Genomic DNA, 27070 nt, shown 5'->3' with positions numbered 1-27070 from the left:
ATGTGCGCAGAGTAGCCCGAGTGAGGTAGGCGCAACCAGGATGACGTCAGATGTCTAAAAAGACAAGCATGGTGGTGAGCCCGTTAGAGACATTTCGCAAATGGGACTGAATGGTGGAATAGACCTTAGAAATACCCGAAGGGGCAACAAAGACTACAATATACCGGATTTTTAGCAGGACATGGATTTTAATATATGGCTAAACAGTCACTTAATGCTCATACTAAAGCAAAGAAGAACGTTTCGACGGGTAGCCTGACATATAAGGACAAACGTAAGACTTTCAAAAACTTGTTATTAAGGTACAAAACTTTGGTTGTTGAAAATTGGTACTTCGATAAATGTGTAAAAGATAAAATTGTACCGAAAGGTTTGAGACTGAATAAGTTTCCAAACAACAATACTGATGACAAAATGTTTTTTAAAACTGTATGTGATATATTAAATGACTGTGGGCTGGCTATAATCAAAGTTATGATAAAGCGCAATACTGAGATTATGGAAGATATTAAGAAAGAGGTAGACAAATTGTACAATGAGATTAGTAATGACCTTTTATTTTCAATTGATGAATACAAAAATATGTACTATAGGGTGCTACATGACATTGACTATAATATTAATACTAATATGAAATACTAATATGAATAGGAAATTAAAGAAATTGGAAAGGGACTTGGATGCATATGAGAGAGGCCTTGCCTACTATAGTGAAATTAAAAAAGGCAAGAGATATAGTGTGGATCAATATCGTAGCAGTTACAGAAGTAATAAATATCAAAATGGTGGAACAGGTAGGGATGATAGACAGAATCTGAATAATAATGGTTTTAACCTATATAATACTGAATCACATTTTGAGGAGAATTATAGAGATAGTGATATGGGGGATGTTATCCCTTTAGAAATGGAAGAACCGAGGAGGTCTGAGAGAATACAGAATCGGACCCAGCGACCCTCATATGCGCAAGTTACGGAGAACAGAAACATCAAATACATGGGGAGGACATACAGATAAGGGAAATAGGCACTTCATTTCTAAATGTTGAAAAAATTATAATACAAGTTATAGGAGAAAACAAACAAGATAGTATTATCAATACCTCCAATAATTTTAATATTTTTAACTATACAGATATTGTTATTAATGAAAATTATTTCAACTTATTTATAAAAGGTTTCTCTTTTGTGCCTACTAATAAACCTAGGATAGAGAATATATTATTGGACATAAAAAATTTCACCCGTAAACTCAATTTTAAGTATTTGTACAAGGATAAGCATTCACAATTAAAAGAAATTAGTTTAAAAAGATCAAGTATATACAACCCCCCCCTTCCGTTATGAAATTATGAATTTTGAGAAATGTGTTGTTAATAGAATTAGGAAAGATTATAAAAAGGAACAGGTGTTAGATAATAACCTAACTAAAACTGAAATGGAATTGCTTAATGAATTAAGTAGCAATGAAAGAATTAGGGTAATGAAACCCGACAAGGGTGGAGGGGTTGTAATTATGGATAAGTGGGATTATACTAGAAGGATGATGGATATTTTGGACAAGGAGAATCAATACGAACTTGTTTCTAGGAATGAGATAAATATTTCCTACAATAAGATAGACCTGACATTGGAAGATAATTTATTGCAAGGACTGATTGACAAGGAACTATATGAATTTTTGAAAGTGCCTGAACCGGTCATACCTGTTATCTTTGGTATCCCAAAAATACATAAGTCCCTATATGATCCACCTTTGAGGCCGATAGTTTCCTCACAAGGTTCCAAGACCCAACCTTTAGCAATATATGTGGATACCAAGTTAAAGAAACTGTACAATAATCATAGACATATTTTAATTGATTCATGGGACTTTTTGTACAAAATTGGACAGAGTCCATTTATGGATGATTTTATTTTTATTACTATTGATGTGAGGGACCTTTTCTCAGTCATTCCACAGATGGAGGGATTAATGTGGTTTGAAAGGATGTTGACAGAGACGGATTTTTTAACAGTAGATGAATATAGATTGGTCCTTGAAAATATGGAGTTAGTCCTTAAATACAACTATGTATATTTTCAAGGGGATTATTATCACCAAAAAGAAGGGATTGCAATGGGGTCGGCATGCGCCCCAATATATGCCAACATTATTATGCTTTGTTGGGAGAGACAATATGTCTTTAATTCGGATTTTAGTCAACATATTATCAAATATTTTCGTTTCCTAGATGATATTTTTGTCTTATGGAATGGTTCCTATGATAGTATTGGAAAATTTATAGAATATATTAACAATACTACTAGTTTCTTACAATTCACATATCAAACAGGGGAAGATACGACACACTACCTAGATGTCAAACTAGAAAAAGATTACCAAAATAAATGTTATAAATCTAATATTTACAGAAAGGAACATTATTCCAATTCGTATTTACATTTTGATAGTGACCATCCCCATCAATTAAAAAAGAATATAGTCAAGGGACAAATGATCAGAATGGCTAGAATGATCTCCGATACCAAAGAATTTTTAAATGAAATTAATAATATTGAAAAGATGTTTTTGGGAAGGGGATACCCATCTGAATTTATTAAACCCATTAAGGAATATGTTCAGTTAGGAAGGGGTAGTAAATATGTCCCTTTGTTGAACAATGATAATGTGACAGTAGATTCCAACCAAGATGGGAGGAGAAGTTCCTTTAGTAGGCAGGAATCTAATAATATAGATATAACACCATATTTAACTTTGACTTACCATAAGGGAATTAGATGGTTAAAAAGATGTATAAATGAAACCTGGGAAATGTTCCAAAATATGCCTACAAAAACTAATTTATTTCAAAGCAAAATATAGTTACAGGAGGAGTAAAAATATTAAGAATATTATTGAAAGTAATAAGAACAAAGTAGAAGGGACGTGTGCTAAACTTGGAACTTTTAAATGTGGGAGATGTGCTCAATGCACTTATATTGCTGGATGTAAGGAGGTTAGTATCCCCAGTCTTGGAATCATTCTAAGGGCAAAGAAATATAACAGTTGCTACTCAAAAGGAGTAGTTTATTTGGCCTTCTGTAAAACTTGTTGGAGTTACTACATAGGACAAACGGAACACCATCTTAGGACCAGAATCTATGAGCACATTAGAGACATTAATAAACATAGCGAAAATAATGCACTATATAGACATGCATTAATATGTAAGGAGGCTAATTACAAATTTTGGGTCATAGAAGAAGTTGCTTACCCAGAAAGAGGGGGTGATTGGGAAACACTATTGGAGTTTCGTGAGATGGTCTGGCAATTGAGACTTGATGCATGCTGTGGTAAAGGTCTCAATGACCATATTTCCATCACCCCTGCATTAAAACTCCTTGCAGCTGATCCGAAGAAACACGGGTGAAATAATAATAAAAATAACAACAATAATAATAGAAACAATAATAATATTTTATTATATTTTAATATGCTATATAATAAATTAATTAGTTATTAAATACACAGTATTTATTTCATAGCATTTTAACAGTGGATCTTAAATATTTAAATATTTAAATATTTATATATATATATATATATATATATATATATTTATTTATTTATTTATTATATTTATTATTGAATTTATATTTATTATATGTTTTTACATTGGTATACAACATGTATTTATTCTTCTATCTCTCTATATTTCCTCATTGGGTCATATCTTACACTGATATATTTCTTCATTGGATCATGACTTACACTACTATATTATAGACTTAATCATTATATGGTTATATATATTTTATTATACTATTTATTTATTTATTTATTTTAACATATTAATGCTTTTATCTGTAATTACCCTGATATTCAACTATTGATTGAGAAAATAAATCAATGAAAAGTTGTTATACGAAATGAGAAACAACTTGACTGTTATGTATACCTTTTGTATTTTCATTCAAGTCCTTTTCATTTATGTATATGGATGTTCTGCCTTTAAATTTATGCCTTCAATTAAAGAGGTAATAAAATGCCAGCCAATTACACAGCCTTAAAGTTTTGGAAGTTGTATAAAATAATGGGAATTGTGAGGATACATTGATTCTGAAGAAGTCTCCTGGTTGGAGATGAAAGCGCTAAATCAGTGAAATTAAGCTTTATATGATGTTCTTCATCTGACATTGCTGCAGTCCTCAGTCTTTTGCCGCATGGTCGATGCAGAAGAAGCGCACAGTGTGCGTGCGCGTTCTCTGAAATTTTTTTCGGAGTTTCAGAGACGAGTCAAAGTTGGCTAAGTACCCGTGGGGAATATTTGGATGTCAGAAAAAGTGAATAACTGTATTTAAACAGATACGCATAGAGATTATCATACTTTGTGTATTCCTTGTTTAGGGCTGAGCACGGCGTTGTTTGGGTGTGTCTTTTGTGCTAGATTCAATGTCTTCGAAGCGTGGTGCAATAATATGCCTGCCGATGTTCAAGGCCCACTTCTTCAAGAAGCGCAAGGAGGTTTAGTGGCCGTCCGTGCGGACGCCCGGTTCTTGCAGGATGTGGCCTCTCAGGAGGCAGGTCAGGCTGAAGGGGCTTCTCAGGTTACTGCTCCCCTCCTTTCTTGGCAGAAGATTTGATTACCTTGATTAGGCTACCTTCTTCTCCTCCTCCTCCTTTTTTTTTTTTTCAGAGACTCTTCATTCCATGAGGGGAGCATTTAAGTGGGAAGGTCAGGACTTCTCTGATTCCAGGAAACCCCAGGGAGGAATTTTTTTTTTTACCCCAACATAGGCATAGGGTGCCCTCTCATAAGTATCTTTTTAAGAAGTCTAGGCGGGGACCCAGAAACTGTTAGTCAGGGGCCTAAGGGTTTTAAGGCTTCTGTTGTTAAAATCCGGTTCCTCAATGTGGTTTTGATGCTGTACAGGCCTCGTCTAGGGTGGCTGCCACTGGGTCAGTTCGCAGGCAGGGCTCCAGGGCTAGAACAGGAGTTCACCTGCACAGTCTTCGGGGGGGGGGGGAGGGGTCAGTCCTTTCAGACAACAGACCCAATGACTTTTTTTGCTGCAGCCAGCTCTTCTCCTGGGCAGCACTTTTGGGAGAAGGTTGGCACTTTTTCAAGGAAAATTGGAGTTTAATGATTTCCTCTGCTGCCAAATAGGAGCATACAACCGGTCCTCTGTCAGAAGTGGGCCTAGGATTTTATTCTCGCCTGTTCATTTATCTATCCTCAAACACTTATCTGACATTCCCAAGTTCAAATCTACTTTTTAGGGCTGGGACTTCGTTCCACGAAGTTCTGGCTCCAGTGATAGCTTTCCAGCATCCCAGATGGCCTTTTGACCCGACAAACAAAAGAATCTTTCTCTTTACTTCCATCAATTGTCTCATCAGTCCAGGCTGACTGCAAGGACAGTCCTTCCGACAGATGCCTCAGACAAAGCTGGGGAGGCAGTCCAATTGCAATATAGCTTTCAAGATTTACTTCTTCCAGGGTCTGGAGCCTCCCAGCCTCCATGGCCTTTACCGATTCCACACCTGCTGTCTCAGGAGAACAGTCATTTACTCAATGTCAAACGAATGTTATTTTGTAGGAAGAAGGCTAGTACAAGGAAAAGTGTACGCAGATAAATGGAAGAGATTTTTCTAGGCTGGATTTGCCACTGCTATTTTGCAGGGCATTTTGGCTCCTGCTTCTTTATAACTGCATGTTGATGAGATGAGAGAACATAGTTTTTTTGTACCTACCATAAAATGTAGATGTCAAAGAAGATTGCTGCAGTCCCCCAATTTACCTCCCTCCTTCCCTCTTTGTAAATATTGTGTATATTGTATATTGTACATATTATTAGTGCTAGGGTGGTATTTACCCCCCCGCGTTCTGATGTCTCAGTCGGTCGCCTTGACCGGAGCCTTTACTCTTTGATATTCTGTACTTTTCGTATTTTTTGTTTTTGTTCTGTTTTTAGCCTTTGGGCTTTCTCAAATAAATATATTTTTGTTTGACGACCTTGGGATTCCTTGGACATTTTTAGTCCTGGTATATGTTAAAGACAGCCTTCATTGTACCGAAGCAGTATCCTGCATTCTGTGGGTTACCTTTGTGTGATCTTGGTTACATATGTATTCTAGAGTATAATGTCTCATTGGAGGTCCCTACTTCTTTATTTATTTCAAGAAAATTAAAAATAATGTTTTAAACTAAGCATGCATAAAAATCAAAAATTCAGTTGCTTAATTCAAGCAAGTAACAAAATCCTAAAGTTAAATCCAAAGTCCAGACACCAAAAAACTCCAGTAAAATGTATAAAAAAACGATCCAGGCACCTCCAGGTTCGCACTCTTATTATGAAACTAAAAATTAAAAGCTTTAGTCTCTGCCAGTGTAGACTTCATCAGAATAATGAAGTTAACGGTCAAAAGCACTTTATATAACCATTTTAAACATGATAGACAACTCATTTAACCAATCCAAACATTAAATGTCAGAAAGATGCAGCTTCCCAATAGAATGTTAAAAAAATTCCACCCCCATTTTGTTTAAAAGAACATTATTTTACCAGTATAAAAAACTTCCTATTAAAACATTTCTTACAAAGGTTTTTTTTGTATCTTTTATATGTACATATTTATATTTATATGTATATTCCTGTCAAAAAAACATAAAACAAATGAAAATTTGTTTGCTTTTTTATGTAGCATAGGAGTAATGGATATAGCCATCAAACTCCAGGGGGAACATAGCTGCCAATCTTATCTGCCACTCAGTTTCTTTTTTCTTTAACAATTTTCTCCAGTCACCACCATGAGGATCAGGTTTTACATGCTCCAAACTGCCAAACACACACTTTTTAAAATTCAAACAATTCAAGGAATGCTTAAACAAAGCATTATTTTATTTATTTATTTATTATATCATTTTTATGTTCATATATTCTGTTCTTGAGGGGATGCTCGGTCTTGCCTATGTAGAATATGCAACATGTGGAACAAGTAGCTAAATACACCACTCTACTGATGGCACAATTTCCCTTCTGAAATTTTATCTCACTTTGCAATCTGTTATTCAATGTTATACTAACTTCCTGATTTATATAAGGGTATTGATGACCATTCCAAGAAGTCTCTCTGATGTTAGGAATATGTTTGCTCCTTGAGGAATTTCCAGACTGAGGACTGGTGGGGGGCAGTATTTGCCTCTGAAACAGACTTTTGTAGTAACCTTCCTGTTAAAAGAACTGAATATGTTGTGCACTGATGTCCTTCTTGTTTCACTGTTGCAGTCATTACATTTGGGTAATCCTGCTGGCAGGTTGCCCTCAGTCGGCCTGAATTCCAAAGTCCTGGGTCCTGCGTCGGCCGCTGTCGCCCCCTTCCCTGACGTCAGGTCGTCAGGAGTATAAAAGATGTGTCCGACGCCATTTACTTCAGTCTTTCTTGCCGCACGGTACCCAAAGCAGAAGCAGTTCGCAAGTGCCGGTTGGCCGACTCCTGAGATTTTCGAGTTTGAGTTTCAGATCCGAAGTCTTCTATAAAGCTAAGTACCCTGTTGGGGAAACTTTTTTCTTGCTCCAGACCGATGTCAGAAAAAGTTAATAATTGTATTTCTTGTGGGAAGCAAATACCTCATAAAGACTTTCATTCTTACTGTATTCCTTGCTTAGGCCCTGACCATAACGTTTCAGGTTGTCAGTTTTGTGCTAGATTTAACCAACGCACTATTAAGCATCGGTATGATTTTGCATTAAACTATTTTGGACGCAGGTTTAATTATCCAGAAATGTCGTCGGAAAGCCATCTGACTACCGGAGTTCACAAAAAACGCAAAGAAAAAGATAGACAACCGAGGCCCAAAACCAAAGGCGAAGCTTCTCCTAAGCCAGTCGCCGGTTCTCAGTGAGGCGCGTTCGCAGCCCCTGACACCCGCTACTTTAGAGTCGCAGGCCGCTACTGACTCCCACGTGGAATCGGCTATGCCGCTGGAAACTCCAGGTATTGGAGCCTCGGGCACTATTCCTTCAGATGGGTCCGGAACCGCTGAGCAGGCACTGGCTTCTGAGGGTGTATTCAGACCTAAAAATCTATACATTAAACCAACTTCAAAGGCAAAGACTAAAGCACCTTCAAAGGCAAAGAAGCAAACTCAAGAGCCACGTGGACAGGCCTCCATGCCCAAAAAGCAGATGCTCAAAATGGCCAAAGACTTAATTACCTTGATCAGGGGTTCCCATCCCTCTCCTGATAAGAGGCCTTAGGCAAAAGACTGACTATGAATCTTCAGATCAGGTTTCCATTTCTTCTGATTCCTCTTCTGATCAGGAATATTCTCTTCCCCCCATGAGGATTCTGATGCTGAAGAATCTATACCTTCAGCTTCTCCTCCAGAGGACTATTGTTTTGGGGAAACCTTACATACCATGAGGGAGCATTTCCACTGGGAGAGCCAAGATTTTTCAGAATCCAAAAAGAGGCTCAGGGATTTCCTGTTACTACCTCAGTACAAGTCACTAGCCATTCCACCTGTGTTAGACATTGTAGATGATGTGTTTTCGGAGTCTAGTCTTACCCCTGACTCCTTAACTTCAGCTCTTGTTAAGCCTGACAGATATTACAGGGTTCCTTACTCACATAAATTCCTTTTTAAAAACCCTGCTGCAGACCCAGAAACTATTTCTCAGGGTCCCAAAGGAGTTAAGGCTTCCGCTGCAAAAAACCCTACTCCCTCTGACAGGGATTCCAGGGCACTGGATAGATGGGGAAAAAAGGTTTACACATCTGCTATCTTGACTATAAGAGCCTTAAACTGTCCGTTTCATATGCTCAAATATCAGCAACATGTCATGGCATTGCTTAAACAGAAAATGTTAAACTCTGAATGTGCAGAAAACAAGGAAATGCAGGATTTATTGCATGCAGCTGAACTAGTTGGAAAGCATACTTTGCAATGTGGTTTTGATTCTTTAGGGGCCTCCTGCAGGGCTGCAGTTACAGGTTCTGCAATTAGGAGGCATGCTTGATTAAAGGAACAAAATCTGCCTGATCACGTTAAAGTTAAATTATTAGATGCACCTTTACAGCATGATACTTTGCTTGGTGTTAAGGCAGAAGAGGTGTTAAAGAAAATGGAGGACAAAGCTAAATCTATGCAAACGGTCAAAGAATTTTTACAAGTACAGCCACCTAGGTTTAGTAGACACTGGCCAACAAAGAATTGGTCCTTTCCTGTGTCAGACAGACCTCAAAGGGGCAGACCCAGATGCCCTAGAGGCAGATCCCAGGCGCAAGGTTCATTCCACTCAAAACAATGGGGGGCTTCTACCTCCAAAGTTGGAGAAGACAAATCACAACCATTCAGGAAACAGTCCCAATGAATTTCACCTGGCTGCACCAAGCACTTATCTCCTGGCAGCCCCCTTAGGGGGAAAATTAGCACTTTTTTCTCAAAATTGGCACATTATAACCCAGGACAAGTGGGTCTTAAATATTGTGTCACAAGGCTACAAGTTCCATTTCCATACCCTGCCAAAAGCAAACCGCTGGCCAGATCTCCCAAAAAATCAATGAGCAGAGGCACAAAAACATGTCTCATCTCTCATCTCTCCTGGACATGGGGGCCATTCAGCTGGTACCAGAGCAAGAGCAGGGACAAGGATTTTCTCAAGACTGTTCTTGGTACCCAGAAAGGACAAGGCCTGGAGGCCAATACTGGAGCTATCTATTTTGAACACATTCCTGGATAATCCAAAATTCAAGATGTTGACTTTGCAGCAGCTTCTGCCCATGCTGGGCAAGCACGCTTGGCTTGTGACTTTAGACCTAAAAGAGGCATACCTGCATGTCCCAATCAGACAAATATGCAGAAGATACCTCAGTTTTAAGGCTGGCTCGAAGTATTACCAATTCTCTGCACTGCCCTTTGGCTTATCTACTGTTTCAGGGTCTTTACAAAGTGCTTGGCACCAGTAATTGCATTCTGCAGACAGAGGAATACAAATATATCCTTAACTGGACGACTGTCTAATTCAAACAGAGAACAAGGACATTCTTCTACAGCATCTGGCATTTGTGAAAAGACTTCTAACATGCCTAGGGTACACAGTCAGTGAAAAGAAATCAAAACTAGTACCCTCTCAAGAGATAATATTCCTGGGTGCAGGCTTAAATACAACTGCCCAGGTGGCTTATCTCACACCAGACAAACAAAGGCAACTGACTACCTATTTCAAAATAATGGCAACAAAGGCCCAGTTATCTGCAAGAAAAATTCTGGAGGCTTTGGGTTTCATGGCATCCTGCATCTTACTAATTCCATATGCAAGACTGCATATGAGGAAACTTCAGCGGTACCTAAAAAGTGTTTGGACTCAACATTGCCACAGCCTGGAAACTATGATTACCCTCATTCCCTGCCTGCAACAGGAGTTTTGACGGAGGGTACAGGCTTGTCACCAAAACAAGGGACAGCCATTCACATTACCCCCAGCCAGGCAAACACTAACAACGGATGTATCAGATTATGCCTGGGGGGCCCACATGGCAGGAAGATGCATTCAGGGCGCATGGACCTCAAACCAAATGCATCTACATATCAGTCAAAAAGAGATGCTAGCAGTTCAAAATGCCCTGACAGCCTTCAAGGACCTACTACATCCAGGACAACTACTGATAAAGACAGACAACACTGTAATGTGGTATATAAACAAGCAGTGGGGCACACATTCTTGCCCTCTTTGCAGACTAGCCATGACTTTGTGAGACACAGCACTGACTTACCAAGTACACCTGCAGGCACAGTTCCTGCCAGGAAGGAAAAATACTCTGGCAGACGACCTAAGCAGAAACCTGATGGATCCCCACGAGTGGCCCCTGGATCCACAAGTCTTCAGCATGATAACAAGGAAATGGGGATGCCCGGACATAGATTTATTTGCCTCTCCTCACAATTACCAACTAAAAGATTCTGCACAAGGATTTATCACAGACAAACATGGAAAGTGGACGCCCTATCTTTCAGCTGGAAAAATCTATCAGTATACGCATTTCGCCCTCTGCCTCTCCTCCCCAAGGTACTACTAAAGGTCAAACAGGAGAAGCCAAGGATGATACTAATTGCCCCAGACTGGCCCCGCCAGTACTGGTATCCAATACTAAGGAGTTTGTCTCAATGCCCAGCTTGGACCTTACCTCATATACCTCATCTACTTACCCAGCAAAACAATCACATCCTGTACAGCCAACTCAGGACTTTAAACCTGGCAGCATGGTGGATAATGTAGTCATACAAAACACACCTCTCAGTAAAGCTGTGATGGATGTCATTTTGGAGGCCAGAAGGCCTAGTACTAGAAAATCTTATGCTGAAAAATGGAAGAGATTTTGTGCTTGGAACCAGGCACAAGGAACTGATACAGCTGTGCCAAATATTCCTCAGATTTTGCAATACTTAACTGAGATGCTGGACAAAGGTCTATCTTTTTCATCTATTAAAATTCATGCCTCTGCCATTTCGGCTCATTACAATACAGACCCACCAATCTTTTCTCCTCCCTTACTAAAACAGTACCTCAGAGGAGCCAAAAACTTAAGGCCTCCAAGAAGATCACCAATGCCTGCATGGGACCTCAGCTATGTCTTAGAAAAACACACCCTGCCACCTTTTGAGCCAGCTGCAATGGCTGATATAAAGTTTTTATTTTGGAAAACAGCTCTGCTCCTAGCAATAACTTCTGCAAGATGAGTTTCAGAGCTTCAGACACTCATGGCTGGGGAACCTTTTATCCAGACAGGGTCTCTCTGAGGACAAACCCAACATTTATGCCTAAGGTGGTGTCTAGTGTGGCTTTTAACCAAACTATTCATCTGCCAACTTTTTATCCAAATCCACAGAACAAGGGGGGAGAATTCTGCATTCTTTGGACGTACACAGACAGCTTAGATTCTGCTTGGACAGAACCAATGTTTTCCAAAAGACAGAAGAACAATTACTAGTGGCATATGCTGCAGGTTCAAAAGGAAGGACTATCTCAAAGCAGACTATTTCAAAGTGGATAGGCCACTGCATTCATTTCTGCTACTTACACCATGGCAAGCCAGTGTCTAAGGGCATTAGGCCACATTCAACCAGAGCTGCAGCCACTTCAGCAGCCTTTCTCAGGGGAGTACCAACCAAGGACATTTTAGAGGCTGCTATTTGGAGTTCAGTGAACACCTTCACCAAGCACTGTCATCTGCCACTCTACTCTAAATCCAGGGCAGGCTTTGCCACTGCAGTTCTGCAGGGTCTCATAGCTGCTCCCAATGCTGTTTAGCTCCAGCCTCCCATCCATAGCTTTGGGACTCTACCCAAATGTAATGACTGCAACGGTGAAATACGAAGAACATAGTACAGTTGTGTACACTTACCGTAAATGTAGATGTTCGAGTGTATTCACTGTTGCAGTCCAGGTTACCCACCCGCCATCCCCCCTTTTCTTCTTATGGAACCTACTCTTTCCTTCTCTGATTTATACAACCTATGTGGTGTATTTGCTTGTAGATGAAGGTAAAGTTTATATTGGTGCATGCATTTATATGTATATAAATTTTGGCTACCCTTTTAGGGGGCACCTGACATATGGGGCAAGAAAAAGTAAAGAAACTGGCATTGGCTGCATCTTTTATACCCCTGACGACCTGACGTCAGGGAAGGGGTGACAGCAGCCAACACAGGACCCAGGACTTTGGAATTTAGGCCGACTGAGGGCACCCTGCCAGCAGGATTACCCAAATGTAATGACTGCAACAGTGAATACACTCAAACACCTACATTTACGGTAAGTGTACACAACTGTATTTTCTTTCTTTTTATCTGTATATTGGGCAGATTTTTTTGCGCTAGATCAGGAGTTTAGGTTTGCTATGGGGCTATATATAAAACTGTGGAAGTCAAGCCAGAAAGCCAAACATCTTCTCTTAAACTATGGAAAAGGTGTGGTATTTTAGCAGTGCTTGTACTCAAACATCTTCCATTATGTGTGAGTATACACCCACATCTGTACTTTCCTAACATCTACTACAGTGGCAGTTCTTGGCATTTTACCTCACTACAGACTGGTCTGTCCACTGCACTGTCTTCAGTAAATGATTAGTTCCTGTGTTTATACCGGCATCAGATCAAAGGTGTTGACACCTACTTCTCTGTGGGTGATTGAGTCAAACCAATTAGACTGCAATTCAAACAATTCAGACTCAGAGGAGGAACTCAAGTAGCTGAAGAGATTTCTAGCTTGAATATCCCTTTGTCTAATCAACTTGTGGGGTTTCATAGAACCTACAAAGATAAAATCTTGCACTTTCTTCCACCAACATTTTCATAAGAGCAGGTCTGACAGTATGTCCTCACCAAAAGAGGAACTCACCTTCTGCATCAATTGGATTACTCAGGTTGTCCATTCATTGCCTTCATGAAAACACTAGGTTATAGGTCTGTTTTTATACTTCCCGTGTGAAGCTGCACACTGGGAAAATTCATTAGTACTATAAAAATCTTTTTTGGGCCAGCCTTTGGAACAGGAGACCTCTCTTATTCTCTATGTCAAGGAAGTGTTCATGGGGTGGGCAAGTTCTCACCTTAATAACCTTGCCCACATGCCTTGCTTTGCCATTCGTATGTCTCCTGGCCTCCTTATCACATTGCCCCTCTCCTAAAAAACATTAGCAGGTATTTCCTCTGTAGCTGCTCCATTACACAGTGTGCTGATTGAGCTGAGGTTGTAGTCAGGATTTCATCTCTGTCTATGCTTTGGCACTGACAGATGCACTCTTTGTCCTGGAGCCAGGGTTTTCTTTATGCTTTCCCTCCTATCCCTTTCCTCTCAAAGGTTCATGTTAAACCAGGAAGGCAATTATCTTTAGTGCCTCTCTGACCAAGGTAGCCATGATTCTTCAGATTGATACATATGAGCTTAGAAAGTCATCTTTTTCTTCTAGCCTACTTTCCCCTCTTTTTATCCATATTGAGTGGGTGCCGTGTTCACCCTGGCCTCAATTCTAACACATACATGATTTTCAGCCTTGTTCATTTGAAAAATTTCTTCTCCCATGAGGTGGTGCATATTTTTCAGGAAGCTGAACAGTTGGACATTCTACCTGTGTAAAGATGGGATCCTCATTGTGGTGCACCAGTAAACAGGTACACTTAGCATCTGTTTCTAAATACCTTATCCAGAAATGCTTGGCAGAGCTTGTATTGTTTTACTGGTTTGGCATGTGCACTCATTAAGATCCTTTTGTCGTCTGTCTCAGCTTGCCGCCCTGCACATCCTCCTATCTCAACTTCAGCAGAAAAATGTTTCCTTAAGGGGGAAAAAATGTTTCCTTAAGGGGCTCCAGGATTTTAGGCCTCCTTGGAGACCTCACCCCCACTAGGGGGTCTGAACTTTTTTCCCTAAAAAGCTAAAAAAAGCTAACAAATGTACATGTGATAATGAGTCTGATAGCTGTACTGTATTTTGAAGTTCCTTCCTGGGAAGTGACATTTTTTGGTGGGCATCTGTTTTGGTAGAGCAGTCTCTGGACTTCAAACCCTGATGTTTACAAACATTTTATAGTGTCTTCCATGAGAATAATGTAGCCATTACGGTCATTACTTCATCCCTAAAGTGATTTTAGAGATGCCCTTAAAACTAAAGCATGCAGTTACAAGTGTTTTAAACAAATTCTTTGAATAAAAGAGAAAGAGTCCTGCACATGATTGGGTATACTCAGACAGCTAGAGTATTACACAAAGAGAACCAAAGACTTAAGACGTTTTTATCACTTTCATGCTAGGTAAACATGGCAGACCTGTGTCTAAGCAAATCCTGTCTGTGTGTCTTAATAAATGTACCATCCGCTCTCTCTCGCTGTGTGTGTGTGTGTGTGTGTGTGTGTGTGTGTGTGTGTGTGTTTGTGAAGGGCTGATCTTGTCTCCTGAATCTGATTGACTTCTTCGAATCAGTCTCCAGAGCTGTGGACGAGGGTAAGGCAGTCCACACAGCCTATCTGGACCTCGCCAAGGCCTTTGACACCATCCCCCACTCTGGAATCATAGATAAACTTACTAAGCTGGGCATAAATCCCTACGTCACTCGATGGGTTGCTAACTGGCTTACTGACAGAACCCAGACAGTAAAAGTAGCCGACTCCAAATCCAGCTCCAGACAAGTGGAGTACCTCAGGGTTCAGTCCTGGGACCACTCTTGTTTGGCATCTACTTCTCTGAAGTACAGGCCAACACTAAGGGACTCTGGCTAACAAAGTTTGCAGATGACTGCAAACTGGGAGCCATTATTGAATCCCTAAATAATGTGGACATTCTACAAAAGGGCCTTACAGAAACAGATGCCTGATGCCAGAGCCATGGGCTCAAGCTTAATGCCAAGAAATGTATAGTTATCCCCTTTGGAAAAAAACATGTACCCATTAATTACCACATAGGTGGCAGGACACTAAACATCAAAAGTGTGATGAGAGACTTAGGGACACAGGTGGACAGTGGTCTCACTTTCGATAACCACATTGCCACAACAGTCAGGAAATCTTTCTATGTGGCACACCTCATCACTAAGGGCTTTTCATTCAGAAAAAAGGAGGTCATTGTCCTACTGTACTCATCCCTCATTAGACCCATTATAGAGTATAATGCCCCGTTTGGTATGTACCTCACAAGACATCTGCAATGGCTTGAAAGACCACAGAAATACCTCACTAAAAGAATCACAGGCCTAAAGCAGATGCCATATACTGACCGTCTAAAAAAACTCCAGCTATACTCTGTGGCATATCGTCTACTCAGAGGCAATCTCTGCTTAACATACAAGACCATGTCAAACCCTGAGCTGTTGGACATGCTCCACTTAAAGAAATCCCAATCCCTCAGAGCCACACGCTCCAGGGATCTAAACCTTGTCATCACAATGAACAAAACATGCTGGAGGGATAGGTTCCTGACCCAGAGACTCCCCATACTCTGGAATAGACTGCCCATACATATCAAGCAAGAGCGCCTCTTTGGCCCTCTTCAAGAGGAACCTTGATGATTAAATGGGAGATAGGAAATTCACCCCGGGGATCATGTCAGCCGCCCTGCTGTACAGGGGCCTGGAGAAGTAAATATTGTGGGAAGAAATATCCAGGGAATTGTTATGGCTAGGCTTGCATAGGCCCTAGGGCCGATAGCCTAGTACCAACCTATGAACCTATTTTTGCTATGACCTTGTGGTTAGGATGCTATTAGTTCAGGTATGTGCACAGTATACCATCCTTATTCAAGGGCATTTCTACTCAGAGCATCTGTGACACATTCACTTACTTCATGGCTCGCACATCTCCCAAGCACTTAAAAACTAGATGTACAGTCTATAAAAAGACATTTTTTGTTTATTTTTTTCTGTGATGTATGTTATAATCCAACTTCCTAATTTGGTGTCAGTCCTCTCACAGATAGCTTAATTTGCATTTATACTTTTCCGCTCTGCGTGTGTGTGTGTGTGTGTGTGTGTGTGTGTGTGTGTGTGTGTGTGTGTGTATGTATACACACACACACACACACACACACACACACACACACATACACAAACTGAATTCTACTGCAGCAGGTTTCTTATGGTGAACATGGCACAGTTGTATGAGTGCCTGCACCAGTGATGTGGAAGGATAAAGCACTGACTATTGTCCAGATGACATGATGATGATTAGCATTCCAGGTGCTCGATGGCACAGGCAAGGGAAGATGGGCATGCCCTCCCTGTGGGGGGAGGGTAAAGTGGAGTGGAATGTGTACATTCTGCTTCTACCTTCAGAGCATGTCAGAAGAGGCATGGCAGAGTAGGCATGCTGAAGCTGGGCTTTCTTCCCAACAACCCACCACATGGTGATAGTTCTTATTAATGAATGGAACTTGCATGGCAGTGCTATTGTGGGTTCCTATTTCTAAAATGTGGTTAAACTAATTCTAGGAAAAAAAGATCTCCTTGCCAAGATGCCAGTAAGAGCAACAAACAACTTGAAGTCCATCAGTATGATGACCCTTCCAGATTGTTGTTGTCCTAGAGCATCTGATTGAGTGGAGATCTTCACTGCAAAGAAGCAAATGGGCCATGTTCATATTGGGGAGGCTTAATGATCAGCATGGCAGAGACTAGAAAAATGCATATTACAAAAAATAATATAGTGGGTGAGTAGATTCACCATAACCCTTTCCCTTTTTTGTGTTGTTTATTTTGACTTATCTTCTGATTGTTCTTACCCTTGTCCCATTTGTTTTCTATTGTATTATATTGTGGCACATTCTTTTTCTTTTTGGGCCTTATCTGCAGACCATTTTTTTGATTGCCACTGTGATACTAGCCATTTGCTCATATCAGGATGTAAGATGATCACTATATAGCAATCTTACAGGCAGCCATCTTGGTATTTTGTCTTGCACTGTGACATGCATCTTGCACATTAAGTGCTCCAGTGGTGGATATTCAACGAGTACAGGTTGAGGCAGTCAGTCATATCTCAAATTTATATATTTACTTAGGCAAACCCTATCCTTCTTTGAGCAGACTGTTCTGCTAGGTCTGTGGTCTCCTCTAGAGATAAATTAGCAGGAGACATGCCCCATGGCAGTGCCTTTCAACATCCACCTTGGAGAGGTAAGCAGGCATTGCCAAATCATTCCTCTCTCTCCTTAACTAGCTTTTGCAGTGCCTCAGACACTAATGGAACCCAGGTTTGCTGGGTCATAGGGCTATCTGTTTATGTGCTACAGAGCCAGCCAAGCTCTACATCTTCTTTATCTTTTAGTCTGTACGAAATGTGATTCTTTTACTTCCTTAGCTCCTTTATATGTTTGCCTATTAAACTTCATTAAGAGAAGTAGTTGGTTTCATAACTTGGCACATGTTATTGCTTCTTCTGGGCCCATTTGTTGCTGGGTTGGTTCTCAGTTTACTCCTAGTGTAGGCAAGCTTCACATCTCTGTCCCATTCCTTTAGCCATGATTTGAAACTCATGGTTTGAAGAAACTGTTGACAGAAAAAAAGATTCTGGATTCCCTTTTTTTCCCATTTTGATTGCAGAACTGTGCTGAAGAAGTCTGAGACTTTAATGGACCCTTCTGCCTTAGACCCAAATTACTGAGATTTTTCCCCAACCCCTTATCTAAAGTAGTTCCTTACCCCCTTATATTATTTATTTTTGTTGCTTCTCTTTTTCTATAATGTATCATCATTCTAAGTAGTACTTTAGCTTTCATTTGTCTGAGTCGAATATTAACTTAATACACCTATCTTTGCTTAGCCAAATAATGCCACCTTTTGTAATTTGACATGGCCTCTGTTTGGAATGCATTTTCTGCCTTTTGTCCTCGTGTCTAAATTTTCTCAAATAGTCACTGTATTTCAGTTTAGTTTAAACGTCATGGATAAAAATCTTTCAGGTCTAATTTTCATCTCCCAACTACTAACTGCTGCATAGAGCAACTGAGGTTCAGCTAATTTATACTGCTTTTCCTTCTATATCCTAATCCTTTTGTACGTGGGCCTCATGCTTGCAATAAACAAGATTTTAATACTTATGAATATGATGCATTTTCATTTTTATTTAGAATTGCATTATTTGCTTACTTTTGATTTACCTTCATGATAATTAAATGCTTTTTCCTAATTCTTTACAAATGTAGGTGTTAAGGGCATTCACAGTCTGCATAATTAAACTACCTTACCCACTCACCCCCAACATTTTTGGATATAAAAAGTGTACCACAGGCAGCCCTTCTTTACTGTTTTCAATAGTATTCAGTTTCAGCTTTGTCTGTTTTTCTGCAGTGGTTACTCGTTTGTCCTGTTTTTTCTTTGCATTTATAAGCCATGTTAATTTATCTTGTATCTAACCACATTACAGAGGTTTATCTTTTACAGATGCAAATACTGTATTTTTTTTTTCAGTACTCTGGCACAGGGGAAGATGTCTTACGGATGTGCGTTGCTGTTAAAAAGAGGCTTCAGTTGTACTACTGGAAAGACCGGGACTTTCATGAATTACAAGTGAGTCTCTCATTTTATGTAGTTCAAAACACATTCATTATTATGAGCGAAGATGCAATTTAGTAACACAAATATAAGCTACAACGAGGGTTGAAGGTTGCAGAGAGGGCAAAACAGCATGTGGTATGTCAGTAAAAAATTGCAGTAATTTTCTTGCTTGTAAGAGGTTAACTTGATAGTGCATGAAATATGTCTATGCATGGTTACAACTACAGTGTCTTTCATCAGGTAGGATCATTGAGATATTGGTGAAACTGGATGAAGGAGAATTAGATAAGACTGGACAAGACAGAATGTCCAGAGTGACACATCTCTGAAGTCACTGCTATCCTTTTACATGGGATGCAGTGAACTGGGAGTTTATTTTACTTAAGATGATGGAGGGATAGGGCTTTGTCTCAAAAGAATGAAGCTTAAAACATTTCCTATTTAAGGTTTAGAAAGTTTCTGTTTTGAACTTTCTGTTTTGTTGAAAACTATCTTTGTAAGACTAACTTGTATTTGTTTCTAAGGCACTGTGTGTCTACTACTGTAATCATAGCATTAAGATATTTAGTTGCAGTGACTCAACTGCCATGATCCATCCACTTTTTCTCTGCAGTCACTGCCTTCATGCACAAGCTATTGTAAGTCTCATGCTTAAGCCTATACTAAAAAGGGGTGATGGAAGCCTGTGTTATATTAAGAGGTGTCCAGTAGGTACTTACTCAAACACAAATAATTGACGACAGCTTTCCTTAAGTAGTTGAACTTGAAAGTAAAAAACAGAAAACATTTTTTTTGTATGTTCTGTACTCAGTTTGTGTGTGTGGGTGTATGTATATATATATATATATATATATGTATATATATATATATATATGTGTGTGTATATATATATATATATATGTGTGTGTGTGTGTGTGTGTATATGTATGTGTGTGTGTGTATATGTATATATATATATATATATATATATATATATATATATATATATGTACACACACACACACACACACACACACACACGTTTACACACCCCTGTCAAAATGCCAGGTTTTTGTGATATAAAAAAATGAGATCGCAATAAGTCATTTAAAAACTTTTCCCACATTTAATGTGACCTATAACCTGTACAATTCAATTGAAAAACAAATCTGTTATGGGAAAAAATATAAAAAAATAAAAAAATACAATAATTTGGTTGCATAAGTGTGCACATCCTTAAACTAATACTTTGTTGAAGCACCTTTTGATTTAATTACAGCATTCTGGCTGTTTTTTTTATATCACAAAAACCTGGCATTTTAACAGGGATGTGTACACTTTTTATATCCACTGTGTGTGTTTGTGTGTGTGTGTATATATATATATATATATATATATATATATATGTATATATATATGTATATGTATATATAAAATGTGTGTGTGTGTTAAATTATTACTGCATTTTGTGCCTTTCATTTGATTAATAATGCGTTTTGTGCTACTTGTTTGATTAGTAATCTGTTTTGTGCCTTAGGAATATTCTTCTTCTTCTTCTTTCGGCTTTTCTCGGTTAGGGGTCGCCACAGTGGATCACCTGTCCGCTCATGATTGGCAGTGGAGTTTTACAGTGTCGAGTTGCCAGCCCGTCGCCCAACCTTCCACAGAAGGCACACACACGCAAACACTCACACCTAGGGCCAATTTAGTGTGTCCAATCCACCTACAGCATGTCTTTGGGATGTGGGAGGAAAATGGAGCACCCGGAGGAAACCCACGCAACCACAGGGAGGACATACAGACTCCGCACAGAAGGCACCCCAGCCAAGGATCGAACCAGAGAACCTCTTGCTGTGAGGTGGCAATGCTAACTGCTGCACCACCGCGGTCGCCTAGGAATGCTCCGTATAATTTCCTTTGCAAAATAAATCATTTGTGCAAGTTTTGGTTACCAGTAGTTTGTTTATGGCCCTGTTTGATTGTTTGAGCACTATATCGCCCAACCTGCTCAATATACCTTCACCGTCAACTCTGCGCCTCATGGCTTGAAGAAGTTGCACTCTCAATCCTGGTTCTGACACCATGTCAATCATCCAGTCAGGATAAAATAGACGAACAGTTGCAGGTTCAGTTCAAGCAGCTTCATTCCACACAAACACATCAGGACTGAGGCTTAGTGACTTAAAGAAACTTATAAACAGACTGACTACTATACTCATACAAGTTAACACTCTGGCTGTTCTGTCAAAATGGTACTGCTGTCTGCACATGCTCAGTATTTATATACATGTGCTACATCTGGGAATGCTTCTTAAAGTTGTACACGCATGCTCTGTTCTCTAGGACCCCTACCTGTTCTCCCTCTCCACAGGCTCTCTGGAGCGGGAAGTGTCCAGTAAGAAGTCTTGCACGGGGAAGCACCTTGACTTTCCTGAAGAATCCCTCATGGAGGATATTAATCTTGAGGAAGGAGAGGAGTCCCCGAAGTCTCCCCATGATGATGCCTTCTTTATCAATCTTTTGAGCTTCTTTGCCAGAGTGCTGGATAGACCATTGAAGCCCCTTGGCTGCAGGAGTCTGTATTCCTGGAGGCCTTCTGTGTGGGCTCATCCACACCCTGGGTGGTTCCCCCTCCAGATGAATTTATTGACTTAGAGGTATGGAAGAAACCAGATACGGTGAAACCAGTCCCCAAAAAGCTGGATAAAATTCTCACCCCACGCAAGGATCGGCTTCACTGGTGTAAGATCTAGCTGTGGGTGCAATCATGGTAGTAGCTGTCATGAAAAAGGACATTTCAGAGGAGAATTCCTCAGGCCATTCCCTGAATATGGAATGTTTGGGCACTGGACCTTTTGGGGAAGCACTCCTATGCCTCAGCGTCTTCCATTCTGAGGTCTGTTAACTGTCATTCTCACTTGACAAGTCTTCAGCATGATATATTATTGGAAATGTCAAAGAATATCAAGACACAGCAGTCCCCAGAGACCCAGACAACTCTGGAGACTCCATTGTCTTATTTATTTTATTTATTTTACATTTGACTGGGCTAGTCTAACTGGATATATGTCCATTTTCAGTAGAGGCCCGGGGAGATAAGCTCCATGATATAAAAAAAAACAAAAAACACATCAAATATCATATAACAACATCAATCGTATATACAACGGACATTTCTGGTTAACATCGAAATATTCAGTGAGGACAGAAATCATAACAGTGTAAAAAGCAGGTACAATACATAATAAAAAAGAGGCAGGTTACTGTATAATTAAATTGAAAGAGTTTTCCCAATAATAAGTATCCACAGGGATGGAAATAATGAAATGTAGAGGGAGATGGTAATTGTAGTTAATAAGGAAGATAGAACAGTTAAAAGAGAAGTATAGGGTAGGCAGAGCATATTTTGGATAGAATATATAACTAGTCGGGTTTAGTACAGGGGCATAACCAGTGTGTTCTGAGGAAAAGTTGGTCTGTTTTTGAAGAGTGATATAGGGGAAAGTGAGGAGAGGTTGCTGGGGAGAAGATTCCAGGATTTTCCAACAGTATTAGAGAAGAGAGAATCTCCAGCCCTGTTGTTAGATTTAGATGCGTTTACTAGAAGTTTCTGAGATGAACGTAAGGACGTCAGATTATTATAGGGGGTGATGAGGGTAGATAGAATAGGAGTATTGGAAGGTTGATAGTCTTATGGGCAATGGTTAGTTGGTGGTATTTAAGCAGATTCTGTAGTTCCAGCCATTTTAGCTGCTTTAAATTAAAGCAATGGTGGTTTCTAAATGGGTTGCCTGTAGCAAATCTGGCTATGTTATTGTAGGAGATTTCCATTTTGTTGAGGTTATTCTTAGATAGATTAGTGAAAATGGGTGAGGCATAGAGGAGTGTAGAGATTAGATGAGTGTGCGCAGTAGTTGTTCTGGCTGTAGGTGAAAGGAAGGGTTTAATTCTGTAGAGATAGACAAGTCTTTTGTTGACAGTTTTTATAATATTGTTGATGTGGATGTCAAAGTTAAGGTCATTGTCAATGGTGATACCAAGTAGTTTGGTAGTTAGGTCTGGTGATATAATGGTACCATTAGTGGATGTAACTGAAAAATGTATAGGAGAGGACTTATGAGTAGGATTGAAAAGGAGGAGTTCAGTTTTTTTGGGGTTCAAGAGAAGGTAACGCTGTGTGAACCATTGTTCAACTGTGTTAAATACTTTTTGGGTGAGGGAGTAAAGTTCAGAAGTTGATGTGGCTGAGCATATAAGTGTGGAGTCGTCTGTGTATTGTATGCATGTAGCTTGGGGGATTGCTAGATGAAGGTCGTTGATAAATATGGAGAAAAGGAGAGGTCCTAATATGGACCCTTGAGGGACACCAAGGTTAACGGGCAGGTGGGCAGATAGAATGTTGTGCCAAAGCACAGCCTGCTGTCTTTTATCTAAGTAGGACTGGAACCATTTTATAGAGAGTGCATCTAATAACAGGGATTTGAGGATATTTATGAGAATTTGGTGATTTATCTTATCGAATGCTTTGGACAGCTCGATAAATGGTGCAGAGGAAAGCATATTAAAGTTTTGTTTTTTGTTAATTCAATCAGTAAAGGAAAGGAGGGCAGTGGTAGTGCTGTGGGAAGGTCTGAAACAATGTTGACAGCTGGAAAGTAAGTTATTTTGGATTATGTGGTCTAGCAATTGTCTATGGATGCATTTCTCCATGATCTTTGCCAAAGGAGAAAGAAGGGCTATGGGACGGTAGTTGGAGAATTCAGTGGAGTTTCCACCTTTATGAAGGGGGATAATATGGGAGACTTTCCATGTGCTAGGAATGTGACCTTCATTAATAGTTCTGTTGATCAGAATGGAAATGGGATAGGCATTAGCCTTGGCTGATTTCTGCAGATATTCAGCAGGTAGTTGGTCTGCTGAAGGAGAGCATGATTAGTTTTTGGATTAGGGCAAGAACATGGGTTGTTGGGACTGTTTGGAAGAGAAATGGAGGGGGTGAGGTTGTTATAGGAAGGTAAAGTGAAGTTATTAAGTGATAGCTGACTGGCTAGTGTTTGGATAGCATCAGTGATAAAGGTATTGAAGGCATTGGCAGTGTGCATGGGATTGTCCTGGTCTGTGTTTTGTGGGTTTGGTGTAATAGATTGACCTGGATGCCGTAACTGGTTAATGCTTGCCCAGAATTGTCAGACCATGTAGCTTTCTTAGTGCCATTTCTCAGTTGTCTGAAATATTGTTGGTCTACAGGGTTTTTAGTCATTCTGTATTTGGCCCAGTATTTATTTCTGAGATGGATTTTATGTTTGGTTTCTTTTGAAAGCCATGGGGTGGATTTGGTCTTAATTCTAATTGAACAAGTTGGTGCATGGTGGTTGAGAATGGCTAGGAAGTTAGAATTAAAGTATTTAACAGCTTCTTCCAAAGGGAGGTATCTTAAGGGAGACGATTTGCATGCTCTTAGTTCCCTTTGGAGGGGATCAGGGTTAAAGTTCTTCTTGGATCTGATATTCCTGATAACTGTTGGAATGGGAGCATTGGTTCTATGCCTGATGATGTAGGTAAGTGAGTGGTCACTTATGTCATCAGGGAGGGTTCCAGATTCATATATCTGATGATGGTTATTTATGAGAATCCAGTCTAATGAGCTTGCTTTCGTCTTAGGTTTGTTTATCCTGGTTGGGGAGGTAATGGTTTGAGAAAAAACATATAGGTTAATGTGGGTGATAGGGTGGCTGCTACTGCAGCAATTCCAATCAATGTTTATATCTCCTAGGATTATGGATTCTTGGGGCAGGTGTTGAGATAGCCAGCAAAGGGTATTTTCTGTGGTGGTATTGTTATTACCAGGAGGTAGATAGATACAGATAATATAGATGGATTTGGCATTGTTAAGCAGTACTGGCTACAGAAGGTAAGTTGAATAAGTCAGAAGTGGGTAAAACAGTGATAAGTGAGTCTAGAAAAGGTAGCTGTAGACAGTAGTAGTAAAGGGTGAATTGAGAGGAATAATAGCAGGTCTGGGACTACAGAAATATTAAGGTAAGTAACTAGGATTAACAGAGGATAAGCAGGAGATGAGGCTGGGATAAGAGTGCCACCTAGTGGACAAGTCTTATTTTGCAGGTAGCTATGAGAGGGAGTTAGCTGGATTAAAGCTGGGGAGGAGTGAGTGCTAGGAAAAGGGGTTACTATGGAGGATAGGGGGGAGTGGGTGTTAAGCTTCAAGAAGAGAGGGGGTAGAGGTTGCTGGCTGTCCTGGCTCAGAACATGCTTTAACACCTGTAGCAATGGTACAGTGGTAGAAAGTATTACTGGCAGGATTTAGTCAACAAACATACTTTTCTTGTTTCCTTGAGAGAGGGTGCAGGGAATTAAGGCTGTAAGGTGAAACCGCTGGTATTTGGAGAGGGTCCTTTAGGTTCCTAGAGACTAGTGCTGGAGGCATAAGAAGAGCAGGGTAACTTAAGGGAGCAAGAGAGACAAAGTAGTGGAGAGAAACAAGAGTTAGCACATGGCAAGGTAAGTATGGTCAAGTTAGACAAAACATTCACAAAGACAATATATAAATGTAGCAAATATACATTTCCACATCCTTGGTAGCAGCAATAGAAATCACTTTTAAAACAACAGTTCTGTACCCCTAATCAGTAACAGTATAAGCACTGGATGTATTCATTCAGGTAAGGTGCCTTTTATTTTTATTGAGGTTGTGCTTTGTAATTTACAGTTTGTGTGGTGCTTGTGCTTTACTGGAGAGAGTTTGTGTATGGTGCTTGTGCTTTACTGGAGAGTTTGTGTATGGTGCTTGTGCTTTACTGGAGAGAGTTTGTGTATGGTGCTTGTGCTTTACTGGAGAGAGTTTGTGTATGGTGCTTGTGCTTTACTGGAGTGTGTGTGTGTGTGTGTGTGTGTGTGTGTGTGTGTGTGTGTGTGTGTGTGTGTGTGTGTGTGTGTGTGTGTGTGTGTGTGTGTGTGTGTGTAGAAATGCCCCAGGTGCTTATGGTGGTGTGAAAATTCAGATTTTTACCTCATATTCGATCTGATCTGTTCCTCATAATATCTGTGGTTTGTAAATGTTGCAATGCTTGATATTTGATGGTATTAGTAGTAGCATTGTTGCCACGCAGCTGCTGGTTCTTGGGTTTGAGTCTTGGCTGGGGTTCCTTCTTTGTGGGGTCTGTATCTTCTCCCTGTGTTTGTGTGGGTTTGCTTTTGTGTCCTCCCATGTTACAAAGACATGTCTGCATTATTTCTTCCTGGGCCTCTGCTGAAAATTGTTTATTTGTTCCAAGTCAGACTGTCCTGATTAAAAAATGTTAAATAAAATTGACAGGCATTTGAATTTCAGACTTAAGGGTTTCTGAATGTTTAATTCCTTGCATTTGATGGTGCAGTGGTAGTATTGTTGCCTCACAGCTATAGGTTTTCTGGTTTGATTCTTGGTTGGGGTGGCTTCTGTGTGGAGTCTGCATCTCCTCCATGTGTTTGTGTGGATTTGCTCTGGTGCCCTGCCATTTTACAATGGTTTTGTTCTGTCTAAAATTGACAGGCATTTGAATTTCAGACTTCAGGGTTTCTGAATGTTTAATTCCTTGTATAATTGATGGTGCAGTGATAGTATTGTTACCTCACAACTATAGGTTTTCTGGTTTGATTCTTGGTTGGGGTGGCTTCTGTCTGCATCTCCTCCCTGTATTTGTGTGGATTTGCTCTGGTGCCCTGCCATTTGTATTAATCCCTGCATCTCTGCTGAAAATTGTTTTTCTGTCTAAAATTGACAGGCATTTGAATTTCAGACTTCAGGTTTCTGAATGTTTAATTCCTTGCAGATTTGATGGTGCAGTGGTAGTATTGCCCTCACACTATAGGGTTTCTGGTTTGATTCTTTGGTTGGGGTGGCTTCTGTTTGCAGTCTGCATCTCCTGCCTGTGTTTGTGTGGATTTGCTCTGGTGCCCTGCCATTTTACAAAGATGTGTCTGCAGTTTTAATCCCTCGTCTCTGCTGAAAATTGTTTTGTTCTGTGGCATTTGAATTTCAGACTTCAGGTTTCTGAATGTTTAA

At 40.0% G+C, this 27070-nt stretch overlaps 1 protein-coding gene across 5 annotated transcripts in view; it reads left to right on the top strand.

Moving 5' to 3' along the window:
• The window catches only part of VPS39 (VPS39 subunit of HOPS complex), a 1019836-nt gene that overhangs the window by 444087 nt on the left and 548679 nt on the right, over positions 1-27070 (top strand). For all 5 annotated transcript variants that reach the window (XM_044074020.1, XM_044074018.1, XM_044074019.1 and 2 more), the window contains exon 6: positions 18943-19041. In XM_044074020.1, the coding sequence (XP_043929955.1) occupies positions 18943-19041 (99 nt within the window). The remainder of the gene's footprint in view (positions 1-18942; positions 19042-27070) is intronic.

This window comes from Protopterus annectens, chromosome 6.part0 (genome assembly GCF_019279795.1).
Source record: "Protopterus annectens isolate FY-2018-M chromosome 6.part0, PAN1.0, whole genome shotgun sequence".
Taxonomy (NCBI): Eukaryota; Metazoa; Chordata; order Ceratodontiformes; family Protopteridae; genus Protopterus; species Protopterus annectens.
This window is presented reverse-complemented; position numbering and strand designations above follow the sequence as displayed.